Below are 21,675 nucleotides of genomic sequence, written 5' to 3'. Positions count from 1 at the left end.
GACTTGTATCTCCTTTTATATTATTCCTTATTCCTGTTAATGCCACTACTATCTCTTACCTTGCCCAAGTAAAATTTTGAAAAGTGTTTTTTATTTTTTCCTCTCCTCCATTTCATGTATCTAGTTGGTTCCTGTGTCCTTTTGATTGTATCATCCAAGAATCTTTCATGTTGATCTCACTTACTCCAGTCTTCATTCAGGCCTTATATTTTCCTTCATTTTACTTACTTCAGTAACCTCTTAATTTGTCTGTCTGTAATGTCTTCCCGCTTAGGGCTATCTGAATAAACTTGTCAGAATACAAACCTGATCATGTTGTTCCCCTTTATATCCCTTCTTACCTCCCCCTTGCCTGATCCTATAAAATACAAACTCGTGTGTTATACAGATCCTTTGTGGTTTGGCCCATATACTTTTTAGCCATTTCTCTCTCTCTTTTTTTAATTGGCAGATAATTGCCTTACAATATTGTGCTGGCTTCTGTTATACATCAACATGAATTAGCCACAGGTATACATATGTCTCCTCCCTCCTGAATCCCCCTCCCATCTTCCTCTCCATCCCACCCCTCTAGGTTGTCACAGAGCACTGAGTTAAGCTCCCTGTGTCATACAGCAAATTCCTACTTGCTATCTGTTTTATGTATGGTAATGTGTAGGTTTCCATGCTATTCTCTCAATTCATCCCACCCTCATCTTCCCTCGCTGTGTCCACAAGTCTATTCTCTATGTCTGTGTCTCCATTGCTGCCCTGCAATAGGTTCATCTTTCTAGATTCCAAATGCATGTGTTGATATACAATGTTTGTGTTTCTCTTTCTGACTTACTTCACTCCGTACAATAGGCTGTAGCTTCATCCACCTCATTAGGACTGACTCAAAGGCATTCTTTTTTATAGCTGAGTAATAGTCCATTGTATGTATGTATCACAATTTCCATATCAATCTGTTGATGGACATCTAGGTTGCTTCCATATCCTAGCTATTGTAAAAAGTGCTGCAGTGAACATTGGGGTACATGTGTCTGCTTCAATTCTGGTTTCCTCAGTGTATATGCTTAGTAGTGGGATTGTTGGGTCATATGATAGTTTTATAAGGATTCTCCATACTGTTCTTCATAGTGGCTGTATCAATTTACATTTCCACCAACAGTGCGAGAGGGTTCTCTTTTCTCCATATCCTCTCCAGCATTTATTGTTTGTAGATTTTTTTTTAACAATAACCATTTTGGTCAGTGTAAGGTGATACCTCATTATCTTTTTGATTTGCATTTCTCTGATATTGAGCATCTTTTCATGTGTTTGTTGGCCATCTGTATATTTTCTTTGGAGAAATGTCTGTTTAGGTCTTCTGCCCATTTTTTTTTTAATTTGTTTATTTTTTATTGAAGGATAATTGCTTTACAGAATTTTGCTGTTTTCTGTCATACCTCAACATAAATCAGCCATATACATATATCCTCTCCCTTTTGAACCTCTCTCCCATATCCCTCCCCATCCCACTCCTCTAGGTTGATACAGAGGCTCCGTTTGAGTTTCCTGAGCCATACAGCAAATTCCCATTGGCTATCTATTTTACATATGGTAGTGTAAGTTTCCATGTTACTTTTTACATACATCTCACCCTCTCCTCCCCTCTCCCCGTGTCCACAAGTCTATTCTCTATGTCTGTTTCTCCATTGTTGCCCTGTAAATAAATTCTTCAGTACAATTTTTCTAGATTCCACAAATATGTGTTAGAATATGGTATTTATCTTTCTCGTTCTGACTCACTTCACTCTATAATAGGTTCTAGGTTCATCCACCTCATTAGAACTGACTCAAATGCGTTCCTTTTTATGGCGAGTAATATTCCATTGTGTATATGTACCACAATTTCATTAACCATTCATCTGTTGATGGACACCTAGGTTGCTTCCATGTTCTAGCTATTGTAAATAGTGCTGCAGTGAACAATGGGATACACGTGTCTCTTTCAATTTTGGTTTCCTCAAGGTATTGTGGGATTGTAGGGTCATATGGCGGAGAAGGCAATGGCAAGCCACTCCAGTACTCTTGCCTAGAAAATCCCATGGACAGAGGAGCCTGGTGGGCTACAGTCCATGGGGTCGCTACTAGTCGGACAAGACTGAGCAACTTCACTTTCACTTTTCACTTTCACACGTTGGAGAAGGAAATGGCAACCCACTCCAGTGTTCTTGCCTGGAGAATCCCAGGGATGGCGGAGCCTGGTGGGCTGCCGTCCATGGGGTCGCACAGAGTCGGACATGACTGAAGTGACTTAGCAGCAGCAGCAGGGTCATATGGTAGTTTTATTTCCTAGTTTTTTAAGGAATCTCCATACTGTTCTTCATAGTGGCTGTATCAATTTACATTCCCACCAACAGTGAAAGAGGGTTCCCTTTTCTCCACAATCTCTCCAGCATTTATTATTTGTAGATTTTTTTAATGATAGCCATTTTGGTCAGTGTGAGGTGATAACCTCATTGTCGTCTCAATTTGCATTTCTCTAATACTGAGCATCTTTTCATGTGTTTGTTGTCCATCTGTATATTTTCTTTGGAGAAATGTCTGTTTAGGTCTTCTGCCCATTTTTTGATTGGGTTATTTTTTTTTCTTTTATTGCACTGCGTGAGCTGATTATATATTTTGTTGTTTGTCAGTTGTTTCATTTGTGATTATTTTCTCCCATTCTGAAGGTTGTCTTTGTTTTATCTTTGTATCCCATTGTTCGTTGCAGCACTATTTACAATAGCTAGAACATGTTGTTTCCTTTGCTGTGCAAAAACTTTTAAGTTTAATTATGCCCCATTAGTTTATGTTTGTTTTTATTTCCATTACTCTAGGAGGTGGGTCAAAGATCTTGCTGGGATATATATCAAAGAGTGTACCGCCTATGATTTCCTCTAAGAGCTTCTAGCCATCTCTTATTGCCAACATTTATTTAGTGTGCTCCAACCAAATTCACTAGGATCTGTCATGTCCCTCCTTGTTTATACTTCTGTTTCCAATAATTATATATTTGCAAATTTTATATTCCTGTTAAGCCTCTTATTGTCTGCTTGTTTTGATCCCTGTCTTTCATGTCTTTCCTCAATGTCTGGTAAGCCTTGGTTAAACAACTTATATTTAAGAATGGAGCACAACTGATTAGGAGACTTCCCTGGTGGTCCAGTGGCTAAGACTCAGTGCTGCCAGTGCAGGGGGTAAGGGTGCAGGTTCAGTCCCTGGTGAGGGAACTAACATGCCATGTGCTGCATGGCATGACCAAAAGATAAAAAAATAATTTTGCAATAAGAAGTTCATGATGTGTGCCAGTCAGCTCCAGGTCTTGGTTTTACTGACTGTATAGAGTTCCTCCCTCTTTGGCTGCAAAGAACATAATCAACCTGAGCAGCTGAGGTACCACTGCATAAACAAGTAGAGTGGTTGGAGGAGGAGGCTTTACAAATAGCTGAGGAAAAGAAGAGAAGCAAAAGGCAAGGGAGAAAGGGAAAGATATACCCAACTGAATGCAGAGTTCCAGAGAATAGCAAGAAAAGATAAGAAGGCCTTCTTAAATGAACAATGCAAAGAAATAGAGGAAAACAATAGAATGGGAAAGACTAGAGATCTATTCAAGAAAATTGGAGGTATCAAGGGAACATTTCATGCAAGGATGGGCACAATAAAGGACAGAAACAGTAAGGACCTAAATGAAGCAGAAGAGATTAAGAAGAGATAGCAAGAATACACAGAACAATTGTACAAAAAAACGTCTTAATTACCCAGATAACCATGATGGCATGGTCACTCATCTAGAGCCAGATATCCTGGAGTGTGAAGTCAAATGGGCCTTAGGAAGCATTACTACAAACAAAGTGAGTACAGGTGATGGAATTTCAGCTGAACTATTTCAGATCCTTAAAAAGGATGCTATTAAAGTGCTGCACTCAATATGCCAGAAAATTTGGAAAACAGCAGTGGCCACAGGATTGGAAAAGGTCAGTTTTCATTCCAATCCCAAAGAAGAGCAATGCCAAAGAATGTTCTAATTGCCATACAATTGCATTCTTTTCATATGCTAGCAAGATTATGCTCAAAATCCTTCAAGCTAGGCTTCAGCAGTATGTGAACTGAGAACTTCCAGATGTGCAAGCTGGATCAAGAAAAGGCAGAGGAACCAGAGATCAAATTGCCAACATTTTGTTGAATCATGAAGAAAGCAAGGGAGTTCCAGAAAAACCCATCTACTTCTGCTTCATTGACTGTGCTTAAACCTTTAACTGTGTGGATCACAGCAAACTGTGAAAAATTCTTAAAGAGAAGGAAGTAACAGACCATCTTACCTGCCTCCTGAGAAATCTGTATATAGGTCAAAACACAACAATTAAAACTGGACATAGAGCAACTGACTGGTTCCAAATTGGGAAAGGAGTACGACAAGGCTGTACATTGTCACCCTGCTTATTTAACTTCTATGCAGAGTACATCAGGGAAATGCCAGGCTGGATGAATCGCAGGCTGAAATAAAGATTGCCAGAAGAAATATCAACAACCTCAGATATGGAGATGATACCACTCTAATGGCAGAAAGCAAAGAGGAACTAAAGAGCCTCTTGATGAAAACAGGAGAGTGAAAAAGCTGGCTTGAAACTCAACATTCAAACAACCTTAAGATCATGGCATCCAGTCCCATCACTTAATGGCAAATAGAAGGGGGAAAAAGTGGAAGCAGTGACAGATTTTATTGGGCTCCAAAATCACCAAAGACAGTGATTGCAGCCATTAAAATTAAAAGAGTCTTGCTCCTTGGAAGGAAAACTATGACAAACCTAGATAGCATATTAAAAAGCAGAGGCATCACTTTGCTGACAAAAGTCTACATGTTCTAAACTGTGGTTTTTCCAGAGTCATGTACGGATCTGAGAGTTGGACCATAAAGAAGGCTGAGCACTGAAAGATTGATTCTTTCGAATTGTGCTGGGAAAGACCCTTGAGAGTCCATCGGACAGCAAGAAGATCAAACCAGTCAATCCTAAAGGAAATCAGTCCTGAATATTCATCAGAAGGACTGATGATGAAGCTGAAGCTCCAGTACTTTGGCCACCTGATGTGAAGAACTGACTCATTGCAAAAGACCCTGATACTAGGAAAGATTGAAGGCAAAAGGTAAAGAAGGATGAGATGGTTAGATAGCATCACTGACTCAATGGACATGAATTTGAGCAAACTCAGGGAGATATTGGAAGACAGAGGAGCCTGGCATGCTGTAGTCCAGAAGGTTGCAAAGAGTCAAACATGACTTAGCAACTGAACAACAGTTTTTAATTACTCACTTATAATATAGGACTAGGTTGTAAAGCTTAAGCTGGAACCCCTAGTACAGTGAGAACTCATGGCTCTTTTCTCTCATTTATTGTTTCCTTTCTTTTCATCATAACCTCGTAGGTTGTTATTCTGCTTATGCCTACTTTCAGATGTGTTTACACATTTAATTTAAATAAACTTTGGTCTAATTTTTAATTTATTGGTATCTTCTGAATAATCATTTCATATACATTAAAACCTTTGAATTTTAATTGTTTTTTAATTCATGCAAAAATTCATCTAGTAAAATAATACCATATTTGGGACAGAAGAAGCAGACAGTCTTCCCAAAGACTTCAGTGCATAGTGACTAATCCAACATTTTATTCTTTTCATTACTGGAGAGACTTAACAGGAGCTGAAAACTAAATCAAGTATCTTGAGTAACTCCAAGGTTCTTTGGATAGCTTTAAACACATCCCTCTCTCAGAAGATGTACAATCATGTTCAGAACATCTGCCCTTTGGGGCTCTACCTAACTTTGCTCTCTTATTTTCTGAGGGAACAGCAGTTTAGATAGATGCAGTCTCCCATGGGGAGCAGACAGTGTCTGAGGAGCAAGAACCCAGAGAGACAGAGACATGGTTGGTAAATGGTAGCCAGTGCTGATAACAATAGAAAAATGATTGCCTTTCAAGATTTAAGAGCATCAAGTTTTCTGGCAAAGCTTCCTAGGCTGTGACTGATGAAGAATGTCCTTGAAGACAACACATCATGATAGTGGCTAAGCAGAAAACCCTGTTGAGTGAAGTATGTTCCCTGACATCACAGGAAACACAGTCATGGAAGTGTCTTCCCTTGCCTTGTAAATTGGGAAGGTAGTGAAATCAATGAAAATTTTCAACTCTCAAGAATTAAAGTAGGCTAATATATTGCTGGGAGAAATATCGATAACCTCAGATATGCAGATAACACCACCCTTATGGCAGAAAGTGAAGAACACAAAAGCCTCTTGATGAAAGTGAAAGAGGAGAGTGCAAAGGTTGGCTTGAAGCTCAACATTCAGAAAACAAAGATCATGGCCTCTGGTCCCATCACTTCATGGGAAATAGATGGAAAAACAGTGGAAACAGTGTCAGACTTTATTTTTCTGGGCTCCAAAATCACTGCAGATGCTGACTGCAGCCAGGAAATTAAAAGACGCTTACGCCTTGGAAGGAAAGTTATGACCAACCTAGATAGCATATTAAAAAGCAGAGACATTACTTTGCCAACAAAGGTCCATCTAGCCAAGGCTATGGTTTTTCCCGTGGTCATGTATGGATGTGAGAGTTGGATTGTGAAGAAAGCTAATCGCCGAAGAATTGATGCTTTTGAACTGTGGTGCTGGAGAAGACTCTTGAGAGTCCCTTGGACTGCAAGGAGATCCAACCAGTCCATTCTAAAGGAGATCAGTCCTGGGTGTTCATTGGAAGGACTGATGCTAAAGCTGAAACTCCAATACTTTGGCCATCTCATGCAACGAGTTGACTCACTGGAAAAGACTCTGATGCTGGGAGGGATTGGGGGTGGGAGGAGACGGGGACAACAGAGAATGAGATGGCTGGATAGCATCACCGACTCGATGGACATGAGTTTGAGTGAACTCCAGGAGTTGGTGATGGACAGGGAAGCCTGGCGTGCAGTGATTCATGGGGTCACAGAGAGTTGGACACGACTGAGCGACTGAACTGAACTGAATATATATAAAGAAATTCTAAATTTACATTTTAAAACAACTTTATTTAAAAATTGTGCTGGTGAATTGTTTTGTATATAAACAATTTTCTGTTTCAGTGTGGTTATTAGTTAACATTGACTATAATCTATTAAGTAGAGTACATTTCTACAATATTTAAATTACAGAAAGAAAAATAAAATGACTTAGGAAACTTTAAAAATTACCTGCTAAGATATTTAAAATGGTTCTCCAACAAACAAAGAAAAAACTCAAAATGGCAAGGTAAAGCTCTTTTATATTTTTAGATTTGAACTCCTAAACTAGCTGATTAGAATGCTACTGCATTAAATAGGGTTGTAGAATTCAAGGCTTAGATTCAGAAATTTATATACCCAAAATTACCCTTAAAAATGCCTTCAGTTCAGTTCAGTCGCTCAGTCGTGTCCGACTCTTTGCGTCATGAATCATAGCACACCAGGCCTCCCTGTCCATCACCAACTCCTGGAGTTCACTCAAACTCGTGTCCGTCAAGTCGGTGATGCCATGCAGCCACCTTTCTTTGTCGTCTCCTTCTCCTCCTGCTCCCAATCCCTCATATTGGAGTCTAGAGAATCATATTGTATGAGTGGTTTGTGTTTCAAAGCTATGTTGTCTTTTAGAATATGTACTTTATGTTTGAATGCTAGAATCAAACTCTTTGTAGAGGAGTGCTCAGATGATGATCTTACAATCAAGTAAGAAACCAGCAAATTCACACCACTCATGTAATGCTCACTTCAGAGCATATACTGTTAGAGAATCAGGCAGAATTGTCTATACTGTTTATAGACTAAATCATCATTTTTTTTCTTTTATTGGTGAACTTATTATGGTTGAACTTGTGATAATAAACTTTCTAAAGACACAATTCCACAGTATATGATTATATATTTATATTAAAAGTTCCACCTGAATTTTTTCTGATATTTTTGTTACTCACATAGGAAAAAAAATGATGCTATACTATGTCTTTCCTTTATTCTCTACAGATAATGGATTCTGAATTAATGCATAGTATAGTCGGAAGCTATCTTAAACCTCCAGAAAGAGTGTGTGTTCCATCAGTCACCCAGAGTGATGAATCATCTCAGACTCACTACTCTGTGAACTTAGAAGTTACATCTTCTAAAATGCTTCGTAGTCCAAATAGCCAAGGTAATACTAATAAGAAATCGTATTTAAAATTAGGGGAATTAGGGAGCATGTTATATAAACTTTTCATTTTTATGTAGAAAATAAGATGATTGTGTATTTAACTAATCTTAGTAAAATGCTAATTTTGACTCTCTTGCTTAAATTTATGTAAATTTAAGTTACTTAACATTTTTTATTTTGGCTTCTTTACTATAAGATGAAGATTAATATAACCAGCTAGGCACATATTGCAGATTTATCATTAAAATGTCATTAAAAATAGGAAAATATTCTGAAGAATAAAAGGTCAGATTTGGAGAATCTGTCTAATGAATAAGATGGTTAAAATATTAAAGAATTAAGTTGATTTTAACTTATTCAAGGATTAAATTCAGAAATTGCATATATCTGAAATTACCCTTGAAACTTCTTCATGAATCCAGTTCATTGGAGTAACTACAAAATACAAGTATTATAACTTTTAAAATATAAGTTTCAGTTCAGTTCAATCACTCAGTCATGTCCGACTCTTTGCGATGAATGAATCACATCACGCCAGGCCTCCCTGTCCATCACCAACTCCCGGAGTTCACTCAAACTCATGTCCACAGAGTCGGTGATGCCATCCAGCCATCTCATCCTCTGTCGTCCCCTTCTCCTCCCGCCCCCAACCTTTCCTAGCATCAGAGTCTTTTCCAGTGAGTCAACTCGTCGCATGAGGTGGCCAAAGTATTGGAGTTTCAGCTTTAGCATCATTCCTCCCAATGAACACCCAGGATTGATCTCCTTTATAATGGACTGTTTGGATCTCCTTGAAGTCCAAGGGACTCTCAAGAGTCTTCTCCAACACCACAGTTCAAAAGCATCAATTCTTCAGCAATCAGCTTTCTTCACAGTCCAACTCTCACATCCATACATGACCAAGGGAAAAACCATAGCCTTACTAGATGGACCTTGGTTGGCAAAGTAATGTCTCTGCTTTTTAATATGCTGTCTAGGTTGGTCATAACTTTCCTTCCAAGGAGTAAGCATCTTTTAATTTCATGGCTGCAATCAGCATCCGCAGTGATTTTGGAGCCTCAAGAAATAATCCTATATAAGTTTAGGAGAATCTTAAAATTGAATTAGAAAAACATTTATGATTCCATTTATGATACCTGTACCATATACATTACGTTCTAAGATGCTGATAGTCATGTTTTTTAATCTTTTATAATAATGGTTGCCATTATAAATAGACTATAGCTTTGTGGAACAAAGCAACTACAAAAAATATTAATCCAAATCAAACAATAATCTCTAACAAACATCTTTTTAATTGGATATGAACTATATGAAAGTTAATCTTTCCATTCATCTCTAGTTTTATAATTTGAAGTTGTAACTGAGAAGAACATGTAAGATAGTATTTGAAAATTTTTTATAACTTGAACTTACCTGAATTATGAAGATATTAATATATATGAATAATAATCATAGCAGTATGTGTGTAACACCATCTTTCAAGCCTGACATCAGGTAAACCACTAGGTTGTGATTTTTTCTTGAAGGAAGAAGCAGTGTTCTACCTCATATGTCTTAATAATTAACATTATATCTTGGACAAAGAAACAATAAATGTTTGTGATTTGACTGAAACTGAATACATCAAGAACTGAGAAAAATTTTTAACTTTAAACCTAAATTTCCTTGTTAATTAGGGAACAGCATATTTTAATTTTCCTTATCCATGCTCAGACTTGTATGCCTCAAACTTCCCCTCCTTTCTCCCTTCCTCCCTCTCTTCCTGCCTTCTTCACCCGCTTCTTCCCTTCCTCCCCACACTCCTATCTCACTCACTCTCTCCCTCTCTCTGTACACACACACATATATACATATATATCTTTTTTGCATATGTTTTAAACATATTTGCTTTGTTAAATTAAAATGTGATTATTAGCGTTCTCACATCTCAAACTTAGAAAATTACTAAATATAATCATAAATATATTATTTTTATAAGACATGTTAGAATTTGTCCCTCTTTAAAGTTTTAGTCCTTTTTCTTTTTTATGAGGAATATGTTACTTTTTTTGCTTAAAAAACAAAAATATACTGCTCACTTTTATATGCTGCTATGATTATAAGTGCTCAAAAATTCTCACTTAAAATATCAAGCAAATTTTTTCAACAGCTCTTATTTTAGCACTAAAAACTCTTCAGGAAAAGATTCATCGTTTAGAGTTAGAGAGAACACAAGCTGAAGATAACCTGAACGTTCTTTCCAGAGAAGCGGCACAATATAAAAAGGCCTTGGAGAATGAAACATGTGAGAGAAATCTGGCACACGAGGAACTGATAAAGCAGAAAAAAGGTAAGAAAATTCAATAATTCTCAGAAGGAAGAGGTTACCAAAGTTTACAACTTGAAAATAAAAAGCCCAATCTAAGAAGGTTTACTCAATATCTTTGTTCTTATATGTGTTCAAACCTTGTGGGGTTGTTCTCAGATATTTTGACATTTGCACTAAATGGATATAATTTTAAACTTGACTGCATATTATCTGTTATCCTGGTTCATAAATTATTGAGACTAAAAGAAAAATTAAGTTTTTAGGCAAATTGTATTTAGGAATTATAATATTTTCAGAATACCAACAAAATTCATATATTATTCAGTTCAGTTTAGTTGCTCAGTTGTGTCAGACTCTTTGCGACCCCATGGACTGCAGCATGCCAGGCTACCCTGTCCATCACCAACTCCTGGAGCTTACTCAAACTCATGTCGATAGAGTCTGTGATGCTATCCAACCATCTCATCCTCTGTTGTCCCATTCTTCTCCTGCCCTCAATCTTTCCCAGCATCAGAGTCTTTTCAAATGAGTCAGTTCTTTGCATCAGGTGGCCAAAGTATTGGAGCTTCAGCTTGAGCATCAGTCCTTCCAATGGTATCCAGGATTGATATCCTTTAGGATGGACTGGTTGGATTTCCTTGCTGTCCAGGGAACTCTCAAGAGTCTTCTTCAACTCCACAATTCAAAGCATCAGTTCTTCAGCACTCAGCTTTCTTTATAGTCCAACTCTCACATTCATACATGACTACTGGAAAAACCATAGCTTTGACCAAATGGACCTTTGTTGGCAAAGTAACATCTCTGCTTTTTATTATGGTGTCTAGGATAGCCATAACTTTTCTTCCAAGGAGTAAGCGTCTTTTAATTTCATGGCTGCAATCAGCATCTGCAGTGATTTTGGAGCCCCAAAAAATAAAGTTTCCCACTGTTTCCATTGTTTCCCCATCTTTTTGCCATGACTGATGGGACCAGATGGCATGATCTTAGTTTTCTGAATGTTGAGTTTTAAGCCAATATTTTCTTTATCAAGATGCTCTTTAGTTCCTTTTCATTTTCTGCCATAAGGGTGGTGTCATCTGCATATCTGAGGTTATTGATATTTCTCCTGGCAGTCTTGCTTCCAGCTTGTGCTTCATCCAGTCCAGCATTTTTCATGATGTACTCTGCATATAAATTAAATAAACAGGGTGACAATATACAGTCTTGATGTACTCCTTTCCTAATTTGGAACCAGTCTGTTGTTCCATGTCCAGTTCTAACTGTTGCTTCTTGACCTGCATACAGATTTCTGAGGAGGCAGGTCAGATGGTCTGGTATTCCCATCTCTTTAAGAATTTTCCACAGTTTGGTGTGATCCACACAGTCAAAGCTTTGGCATAGTCAATAAAATAGAGGTAGATGTTTTTCTGAAACTCTTTTCCTTTTTTGATGATCCAAAGGATGTTGGCAATTTGACCTCTGGTTCTTCTGCATTTTCTAAATCCAGCTTGAACAACTGGAAGTTCATGGTCCACGTACTGTTAAAGCCTCACTTAGAGAATTTTGAGCATTATTTTGCTAGTGTGTTAGATGAGTGCAATTGTGTGGTAGTTTGAGCATTCTTTGGCATTGCCCTTCTTTGGGTTTGGAATGAAAACTGACCTTTTCCAGTTCTGTGGCCCCTGCTGAGTTTTCCAAATTTGCTGGCATATTGAGTGCAGCACTTTCACAGCATCATCTTTTAAGATTTGAAGTAGTTCAGCTGGAATTCCATCACCTCTACTAGCTTTGTTTGTAGTGATGCTTCCTACGGCCCACTTGACCTCGCATTCCAGGATGTCTGACTCTAGGTGAGTGATCACACCATCATGATTATCTGGATCATGAAGATCTTTGTTGTATAGTTCTTCTGTGTATTGTTGCCACCTCTTCTTAATATCTTCTGCTTCTGTTAGGTCCTTGCCATTTCTGTCCTTTATTGTGCCCATCTTTGTATGAAATATTCCCTTAGGTCCTCTATTTTCCAAATGGTGTTATTTCCCAGGAATAGCCATGTTTTTGTGATCCCACAAGTCACTGACGTCCTTTCCTTTCAGAAGTATACTCTCTGGGTCTTTATGTCAATGTTAAATTAGTTATATATAATTAATGAGATTCACAAAATTTATGTTAATAATTTTGGGAGAGTCATAAAGTAAAGAAATTTTGAACTTCTAGCTTTTGATTGAATTCATATAATACATTTCTTGTGATAACCCTCTGATATGATTCATTATTACTTTTTCTTAGATATAAGTATGCAGTTAAGCTCAGCCCAGTCTCGCTGCATCCTCCTAGAGAAGCAACTTGAATATACAAAAAGAATGGTTCTCAATGTAGAACGAGAGAAGAAAATGATCCTAGAACAACAGGTGACTATATTTTCTATAGTAATATGTTTTTGAAGAATATTTAATGTCATGGGAAAATTGTCATATTGTAATTTAAATAGGATATAAAGCTCTATATAGGAAATTTCCAGTTACAATGATGCACACTAAGTCATTTGAACCAACTTTTCTATAGAGGAAAACTCAAACACTGGACAGAATATTGAAAAAGAAAAGAGGGAAGAGAGGGAGGGAGAAGAAAGGAAGAAAAGAAAATACACAGAAGTGGTGGAGAGTTAACAATGTGATGGAAGGTCACCGATTCAGAAATCTGTGTTCATACTTAAATTCAAAGAAGTTGACATCCAGAGTGGTTGGCTTTGGGTCCCTTCCTTTTTAGGATATTTTTGATTCCAGAAGATTCAGTTGAAAGGCTAAATAGTGCTTTTGAAAGCCATCATTATGGGACTACAGAAGTTAGAGTTCAGGATCTGCCAAGGGTAGGAACCCTGGTAAATATTCTGTGCTCTGAATGCTTTGTAATGATGAACAAGAAGGAAAACAAGACAGATTACAGCTCAGCTCTAGATTATCAGAGTTACCTAGAAAATCTTAGTCCCTGAAATTGGATTAAAGTGATCCTTGATGGCTAATGTTCCCAGGGTCTTCAAATTATTTCTATAAACCTTTCTTCAGGAGAAGGCAATGGCACCCCACTCCAGTACTCTTGCCTGGAGAATCCCAGGGATGGGGGAGCCTGGTGGGCTGCCGTCTATGGGGTCTCACAGAGTCGGACACTACTGAAGTGACTTAGCAGCAGCAGCATCAAACCTTTCTTCTACACAGTGAGAAACTTTTCAATGAGAGATAACCAGGCAGAAGGAGATAAAACACTATGAAAAGAAATAGCATACATAACAGACTATATATAAACACTCTCACAAGTTCAGTTCAGTTTAGTTCAGTCCCTCAGTCATATCCGACTCTTTGCGACCCCATGGATCGCAGCACGCCAAGCCTCTCTGTCCTCACCAACGCCCGGAGTTCACTCCAACTCACGTCCATCGAGTGAGTGATGCCATCCAGCCATCTCATTCTCTGTCATCCCTTGCTCCTCCTGCCCCCAATCCCTCCCAGCATCAGAGTCTTTTCCAGTGAGTCAACTCTTCACATGAGGTGGCCAGACTATTGGAGTTTCAGCTTTAGCATGAGTCCTTCCAATGAGCACCCAGGGCTGATCTCCTTTAGAATGGACTGGTTGGATCTCCTTGCAGTCCAAGGGACTCTCAAGAGTCTTCTCCAACACCACAGTTCAAAAGCATCAATTCTTCGGTGATCAGCTTTCTTCACAGTCTAACTCTCACATCCATACATGACCACAGGAAAAACCATAGCCTTGACTAGACGGACCTTTGTTGGCAAAGTAATGTCTCTGCTTTTTATTATGGTATCTAGGTTGGTCATAACTTTCCTTCCAAGGAGTAAGCGTCTTTTAATTTCATGGCTGCAATCAGCATCTGCAGTGATTTTGGAGCCCAAAAAAATAAAGTCTGACACTGTTTCCACTGTTTCCCCATCTATTTCCCATGAAGTGATGGGATCAGATGACATGATCTTAGTTTTCTTAAGCCAACCTTTTCACTCTCCTCTTTCACTTTCATCAAGAGGCTCTTTAGTTCCTCTTCACTTTCTGCCATAAGGGTGGTATTATCTGCATATCTGAGGTTATTGATATTTCTCCCGGCAATCTTGATTCCAGCTTGTGCTTCTTCCAACCCAGCGTTCCTCGTGATGTACTCTGCTTATAAGTTAAATAAGCAGGGTGACAATATACAACCTTGATGTACTCCTTTTCCTGTTTGGAACCAGTCTGTTGTTCCATGTCCAGTTCTAACTGTTGCTTCCTGACCTGCATACAGGTTTCTCAAGAGGCAGGTCAGGTGGTCTGGTATTTCCATCTCTTTCAGAATTTTCCACAGTTTATTGTGATCCACACAGTCAAAGGCTTTGGCATAGTCAATAAAGCAGAAATAGATGCTTTTCTGGAGCTCTCTCGCTTTTTCCATGATCCAGCAGATGTTGGCAATTTGATCTCTGGTTCCTCTGCCTTTTCTAAAACCAGCTTGATCATCTGGAAGTTCACAGTTCACGTATTACTGAAGCCTGGCTTGGAGAATTTTGAGCGTGACTTTACTAGTGTATGAGATGAGTGCAATTGTGCAGTAGTTTGAGCATTCTTTGGCATTGCCTTTCTTTGGAATTGGAATGAAAACTGACCTTTTCCAGTCCTGTGGCCACTGCTGAGTTTTCCAAATCTGCTGGCATATTGAGTGCAGCACTTTCACAGCCTCATCTTTCAGGATTTGAAATAGCTCAACTGGAATTCCATCACCTCCACTAGCTTTGGTCATAGTAATGCTTTCTAAGGCCCACTTGACTTCACATTCCAAGATGTGTGGCTCTAGGTCAGTGATCATGCCATCGTGATTATCTTGGTCGTGAAGATCTTTTTTGTACAGTTCTTCTGTGTATTCTTGCCACCTCTTAATATCTTCTGCTTCTGTTCGGTCCATACCAGTTCTGTCCTTTATCAAGCCCATCTTTGCATGAAATGTTCCCTCACAAGTTAGCTCCAGCTAGATCCTGGCTCTAGAAGATACAGACTTTAAAATAATTATACTTGCTATAATCAAGGCGATAGAAAATAGGATCAAAATTTTCAAGAGAAAATTAGAAACCACAAAATGGCAGAGCAGATTTGAGAAGGAACCAAATAAAAATTATTACAGTATTGTAAAAAAATGCAATAAATGGAATTGAGAACTTAATGGTGCATCTAATAGCAGATCAGAAGAGATAATTAGTGAATTAGAAGATGAAACCATCCAGATCAATCAAGTGACAAAACAATGGTAAGTTTAGAAAAGAGAGCAAGAGACATAAGTTAGAGTGAGGTCAAATTTATGTGTGATTGGAATTCCAAAAGGAAAAGAGAATAGGACAGAAGCAATATTTGAAGATATAATGGCTGGGAAGTTTAAAAAATTGTCTAAAAAAATAATCACACCACAGATTTAAGAAACCCTATAAAACCAAAGCAGGAAAAATAAAAAGAAATAAAATAAAACAAGAATAAAATCCTAAAAGCTACTGGGGAAAATAAAAGGGTTATGTTCAAAAGGACAACAATTAAATTGACAGCTGACTTCTCAATAGAAAATACTGAATCTGGAAGAAAACAAACTGATTATAATTAAGGTATTAAAAGAAAATAACTGTCAGTCTAGAGTCCAATGCCTGGTGAATATATCCTCTAGAAATTAGGTGAAGTGAAGACATTTTAAGATTGACCAAATCTGAGGTAGTTTGTTACTAGGATATACATTCTAAAGGAGACACTGAAGGTATAATTCAGACAGAAGGAAGAGTATCTTAGATGGAAGGTCAGAGATGCAGGAAGGAATGAAGAACAATGAAGATGGTAAATATATAGGTAAATAAATATGTAACAGCAATAATTATGTTTTATTTTATATTTTTAAATATATAAAGGATTAAAATTAATGATAATAGTAACATAAATTAGGAACTGGTATAAATATAGTTTAAGTGTTCTAAGATCTTTGTTTTATGTTGAAAATGGGTGAAAGTACCAGTCAATACTGGATTTTAATGGGCCAAATATTTAATAGGTTTCTCAAGGAACTAGAAAAGTTGATTCTAAAATTCATATGAGAAGGAAAGGTCCAAAAGTAGCCAAGCTATTCCGAAGAAGAATAAGATGAGGTCTTGCCCTATGATATTTTGATACTATCAAAATTAACATGATATTTGTATGGAGTGACAGCCAGAATAAAGAATTAGGGTATTGTCAGACCCACTTATATGGAAAGTCAATATAAAATAAGGATGCCATTGCATAACATTGTTGAAATGCTAGACTTCAGTAAATGTTTGGGGGAAATTGATTATCTATGTGAGAAAAAGAAAAAGAAATTGGATCCCTACCTCACATCATACACAAAAATAAATTCCAGATGGATTAAAGACTTATATGTTAACTTTGGAATTTTTAGAAGAAAATACAGAGTAATGCCTATATGACCTCGGAGTTAAGAGAGATTTCTTAAGCAAGATACAAAAAGTACAAAACAGTGGTAGAAAAATGGGCAAAGTTGTGAAGAGGCATTTTGCAGGATTAAAGAAGTCACAGGGAAATGCCAATTAAAAGCACAATATACTACTTAACACCTAGTCATCTATTCACATTTTTTCTTATAAAATAACCTATAAATTCCTATCCTGGCTAAATATTGTGGATGAGTGATTTTTAACCATTTTTAGAATGTTTTTATTAAAGTATAATTTACAGGCAGTGAAATGCACGGGTCTTAAGTATATCAGTTCAGTTCAGTCGTTCAGTTATGTCTGACTCTTTGTGACTCCATGGACTGCAACATGCCAGGCTTCCATGTTCTTTACCAACTCCCGAAGCTTGCTCAGACTCATGTCCATCAAGTCGGTGATGCCATCCAACCATCTCATCCTCTCCCGTCCCCTTCTCCTGCCTTCAATCTTTCCCAGCAACAGGGTCTTTGCCAATGAGTCAGTTCTTCACAACAGATGGCAAAAGTAGTGGAGCTTCAGCATCAGTCCTTCCAGTGAGTATTCAGGACTGATTTCCTTTCGGATGGACTGGTTGGATCTCCCTTCTGTCCAACAGACTCTCTCAAGAGTCTCCTCCAACACAACAGTTCAAAAGCATCAATTCTCGACTGAGCGACTTCACTTTCACTTTTCACTTTCACACATTGGAGAAGGAAATGGCAACCCACTCCAGTGTTCTTGCCTGGAGAATCCCAGGGATGGGGGACCCTGGTGGGCTTCTGTCTATGGGGTCACACAGAGTCGGACACAACTGAAGTGATGCAGCAGCAGCAGCAGCTCTTTATGGTCCAACTCTCACATACATACATGACTATTGGAAAAACCATAGTTTTGACTAGACGGACCTTTGTTGGCAAAATAAAGTCTCTGCTTTTTAATATGCTGTCTAGACTGGTCATAACTTTTCTTCCAAGGAGCAAGTGTCTTAATTTCATGGCTGCAGTCACCATCTGCAGTGATTTTGGAGCCCGGGAAAATAAAATCTGTCAATTGTTTCCAATTTTTCCCCATCTATTTGTGGTGAAATGATGGGACCAGATGCCATGATCTTAGTGTCTTGAATGTTGCGTTTTAAGCCAGCTTTTTCACTCTCCTCTTTTACTTTCATCAAGAGGCTCTTTAGTTCTTCTTTGCTTTCTGCTGTAAGGGTGGTGTCATTTGCATATCTAAGGTTATTGATATTTTTCCTGGCAGTCCTGAGTCCAGCTTGTGCTTCATCCAGCCTGGCATTTCACATGATGTACTCTGCATCTAAGTTAAATAAGCAAGGTGACAATATACAGTAATTCAGTGATTATTGATAAATGAATATGCTCGTGTAATCTGTAGTCCTACCAAATAACAGAACATTTTTTCACCCCAGAAATTTTTTTATATCTCTGCCAAGTTATTCCCTGCTCTCTCCCCACCTCCCAACAGTGCAACTACTATTCTGATTTATTTTACTTCAGATTAATTTTACCTGTCCTAGAACTTCATATAAATTGGATGATAGAAAATGTTCTTTTTGTGTCTGGTTCTTTGGTTTAACAAAGTTTTTTAGATTAATCCATGTTGTTACATGTATCAGTAGTTCATTCCTTTTATTGCTGTATAGAATTTTATTATATAGATATGCCACAATTTGGTTATCCATTTTTCATTTGATGGATATTTGACCAGTGTCCACTTTGGAGGTGTTATAAGTAAAGATACTTCAAACATTCTTGTACAAACATATTTGTGACCATATGTTTTAATTTCTCTTGGATAAATATCTAATAGTAGAATTACTGAACCACAGGGTAGGTGTATTTTTATAAGAAACTATCAAAGTATTTTCCAAAATATTTTCTTCTAAAAGCTCTTAATTTTCATTTTGTTCAGTGATCCATCTGGGATTAATTTTTGTATAGTGAGAGAAAATTATTCAAGGTTAAATTTTTTCCATGTGGATGCCCAGTTGTCCCAGCACCATTTGTTAAAAGATTTCTTTTCTCCTATTGAATTGATTGGCCACCTTGGTCAACAAACAATTGACAAAGATAGATCAAGTCTATTTCTGGAACTCAGTATTTTCTAGGGATTTTCTGTATACATAATCATGTCATCTGTGAATAAATAAAGTTTTATTTTTCCCTTTCCAATTTTTATGGCTTTTATTTTTTGCACTTTCTTGCACTGGTTATTGAAGCTAGTACAGTGTTAATTGGAAGTGGTAAAGACTGATATCCTTGTTTTGTTTCTGATCATTGGGAGAAATATGCTAGTCTTTCACTAGACTATTATATCTAGGTTTTTTATAGTTATCCCTTATCAAATGTGGAAATTACTTTCTATTCTTGCTAAGTCACTTCAGTCGTGTCTGACTCTGTGTGACCCCATAGACGAAAGCCCACTAGGCTCCCCCATCCCTGGGATTCTCCAGGCAAGAACACTGGAGTGGGTTGCCATTTCCTTCTCCAATGTGTGAAAGTGAAGTCGCTCAGTCGTGTCTGACCCTTAGCGACCCCACGGACTGCAGCCTACCAGGCTCCTCCATCCATGGAATTTTCTAGGCAGTAGTACTGGAGTGGCTTGCCATTGCCTTCTATTCTTAGTTTGCTGAAAACTTTTATTGTGAATGATTTTACAATTTGCTTTTTATGCATCTAGTGAAAGGGTCATATGATTTTTCTCATTTCTTCTGTTAACACGATAAGTTACATTGTTTGATTTTTAAATGTTAACCAACATTGCATTCCTGATATAGGCCCCAATCAATCTTGATATAGTATCGTTTTTCTATATTGCTTGATTCAGCTTGCAAAGATTTCACTTAACAATTTTTGTGACTTCGTCCTTGAGCGATCTTGGTTTGTAATTTTCTTACAACGTCTCATTTTGGTATTATAGTTTTGTTTGACCTCATAAAATTAGCTGGGAAGATTCCTTCTATTTTTTGAAAGACCTTGTGTAAGAATAGTATTATTTCCTCCTTAAATGTTTGATAGAGTTCAAATTTGACAGATGCTATCTGGGACTGAAGTTTTCTTTTTAATTATGAGTTCAGTTTATTTATAACAGAGATTCGGCTACTCAGATTATCTGTCTTGTGTCTTTAGAGATGTCCCCTCTTTCATTCCTGATACTAGTAAATTGTATTTGTGCTCTTTTTAAAACTATCAACCTACATATCACTTTTATAGATTTTAAAAAGTAAATCTTTATAAAAACTTTTGTTTTCTATTTCATTGATTTCCACTTCATCTTTATTATGTTCTTCCTTCTGCTAATGTACGATTTAATTTGCAAATTTTCCCTAGCTTTGGATGTTGGAAACTTATTGATTTTAAAACTTTATTATTTCTTTTTAAATGTAATATATCGTGATTAAAAACTATCAAGTTCCCTCTAAACTGTGCTTTACCTGCATCCCACAGGTTTTGCCATTTTATATTTTCATTATCTTTCAACTAAAAATATTTTTTAAGTTCCCTATTCCCTAGTGGTTTCTTCTTACGTTTTGCTGACTTCTCTTTCTCCGGGTACTTTTCCCCTTCTCCTTTTTAGTAGCTTGGTGATAGACAGGGAGACCTGGTGTCCTGTGATTCATGGGGTTGCAAAGAGTCGGACATGACTGAGCGACTGAAGTGAACTGTATAGGTTAAAATTATGTATTCTTGATTTACTACAGTCTATCATAAATTAGCATTAAAACATTTCATATGTAATATAAGATCCTCCTACCTAATAATTCCATTTGTCCCCCTTTGTGCTACAGTTTTCATACATTTTATTTCTATGTGTGTTCTGTAACTCACAATACATTGTTTCTGTTTCTCCTTTAATAATCAATTTTCCTTTAAAGAAAATTAAGAAACAAAAAGTAATATATATTTTTCTACATTTTTACTATTTCTAGTGCTTTTTAAAGTATGCTGGGAATTCTCTTAGCATGTATTTGTCTGGAAAAGGCTTTATTTCACCACCATTGTTGAAGGATGGTTTCACTGGGTATAAAATTTTAGTTGAATTTTTTTTTATGATTTATTTATTTACTTTTGACTGTGCTGGGTCTTCATTGCTGTGCACAGGCTTTCTCTAGTTGTGGAGAGTTGGGACTACTCTAGTTGTAGTTTGTGGGCTTCTCATTGCAATAACTTCTCTTGTTGCAGAACTCAGGCTCTAGGGTGCACAAGCTTCAGTAGTTGCAGTGCGTGGGCTTAGAAGTTGTGACTCTTGGGCTGTAGAGCACTGGCTCAGTAGTTGTGGTGCATGGACTTAGTTGCTCCGTGGCATATGGAATCTTCCTAGACTAGGGATTGAATTCGTGTCTCCTGCATTGGCAGGCAGATCCTCAACCACTGGACCACCAGAGAAGCCTGTTTTCATAGTTTCTAATGAGAATTGTTATCTTCATTCTTCTGTGCATAGTGTATTATTTCTTAGGCTGTTTTTCCCCTTTTAATACTGGTTTTCAACCATTTGATAATATGCCCAAATGTGGTTTTCTTTGTATTCATTCTGCTTGGGTTATTTTTTGTTTGTTCATTTTAGATTCTTGAATCTGTCAGTTAATAATTTTCATCAGAATTGGAACATTTTTTAGGCATTAGCCTTCAAATAATTATTCTTGTCTGACTTCTCTCTCTTCTCCTTCTGTAACTCCAATAGAATGTTAGACCACA

The 21,675-nt window shown here is 37.4% G+C and overlaps 1 protein-coding gene across 4 annotated transcripts in view; it reads left to right on the top strand.

Annotated features, from left to right (window-relative positions):
* CEP57L1 (centrosomal protein 57 like 1) overlaps window positions 1-21,675 on the top strand; it is a 73,938-nt gene that overhangs the window by 38,960 nt on the left and 13,303 nt on the right. For 3 of the 4 annotated variants that reach the window (XM_055433543.2, XM_055433542.2, XM_055433541.2), the window contains exons 2-4: window positions 8,035-8,200; window positions 10,353-10,532; window positions 12,780-12,901. In XM_055433543.2, the coding sequence (XP_055289518.2) occupies window positions 8,038-8,200; window positions 10,353-10,532; window positions 12,780-12,901 (465 nt within the window). In that variant the 5' untranslated portion in view covers window positions 8,035-8,037. Of the gene's footprint in view, window positions 1-8,034; window positions 8,201-10,352; window positions 10,533-12,779; window positions 12,902-21,675 lie in introns of those variants that run through there. The other variant, XM_088840646.1, reaches the window with a different exon arrangement.

Source organism: Moschus berezovskii, chromosome 10 (assembly GCF_049115385.1).
Source record: "Moschus berezovskii isolate FMDL1 chromosome 10, NW_MosBer_1.0, whole genome shotgun sequence".
Lineage (NCBI taxonomy): Eukaryota > Metazoa > Chordata > Mammalia > Artiodactyla > Moschidae > Moschus > Moschus berezovskii.
This window is presented reverse-complemented; position numbering and strand designations above follow the sequence as displayed.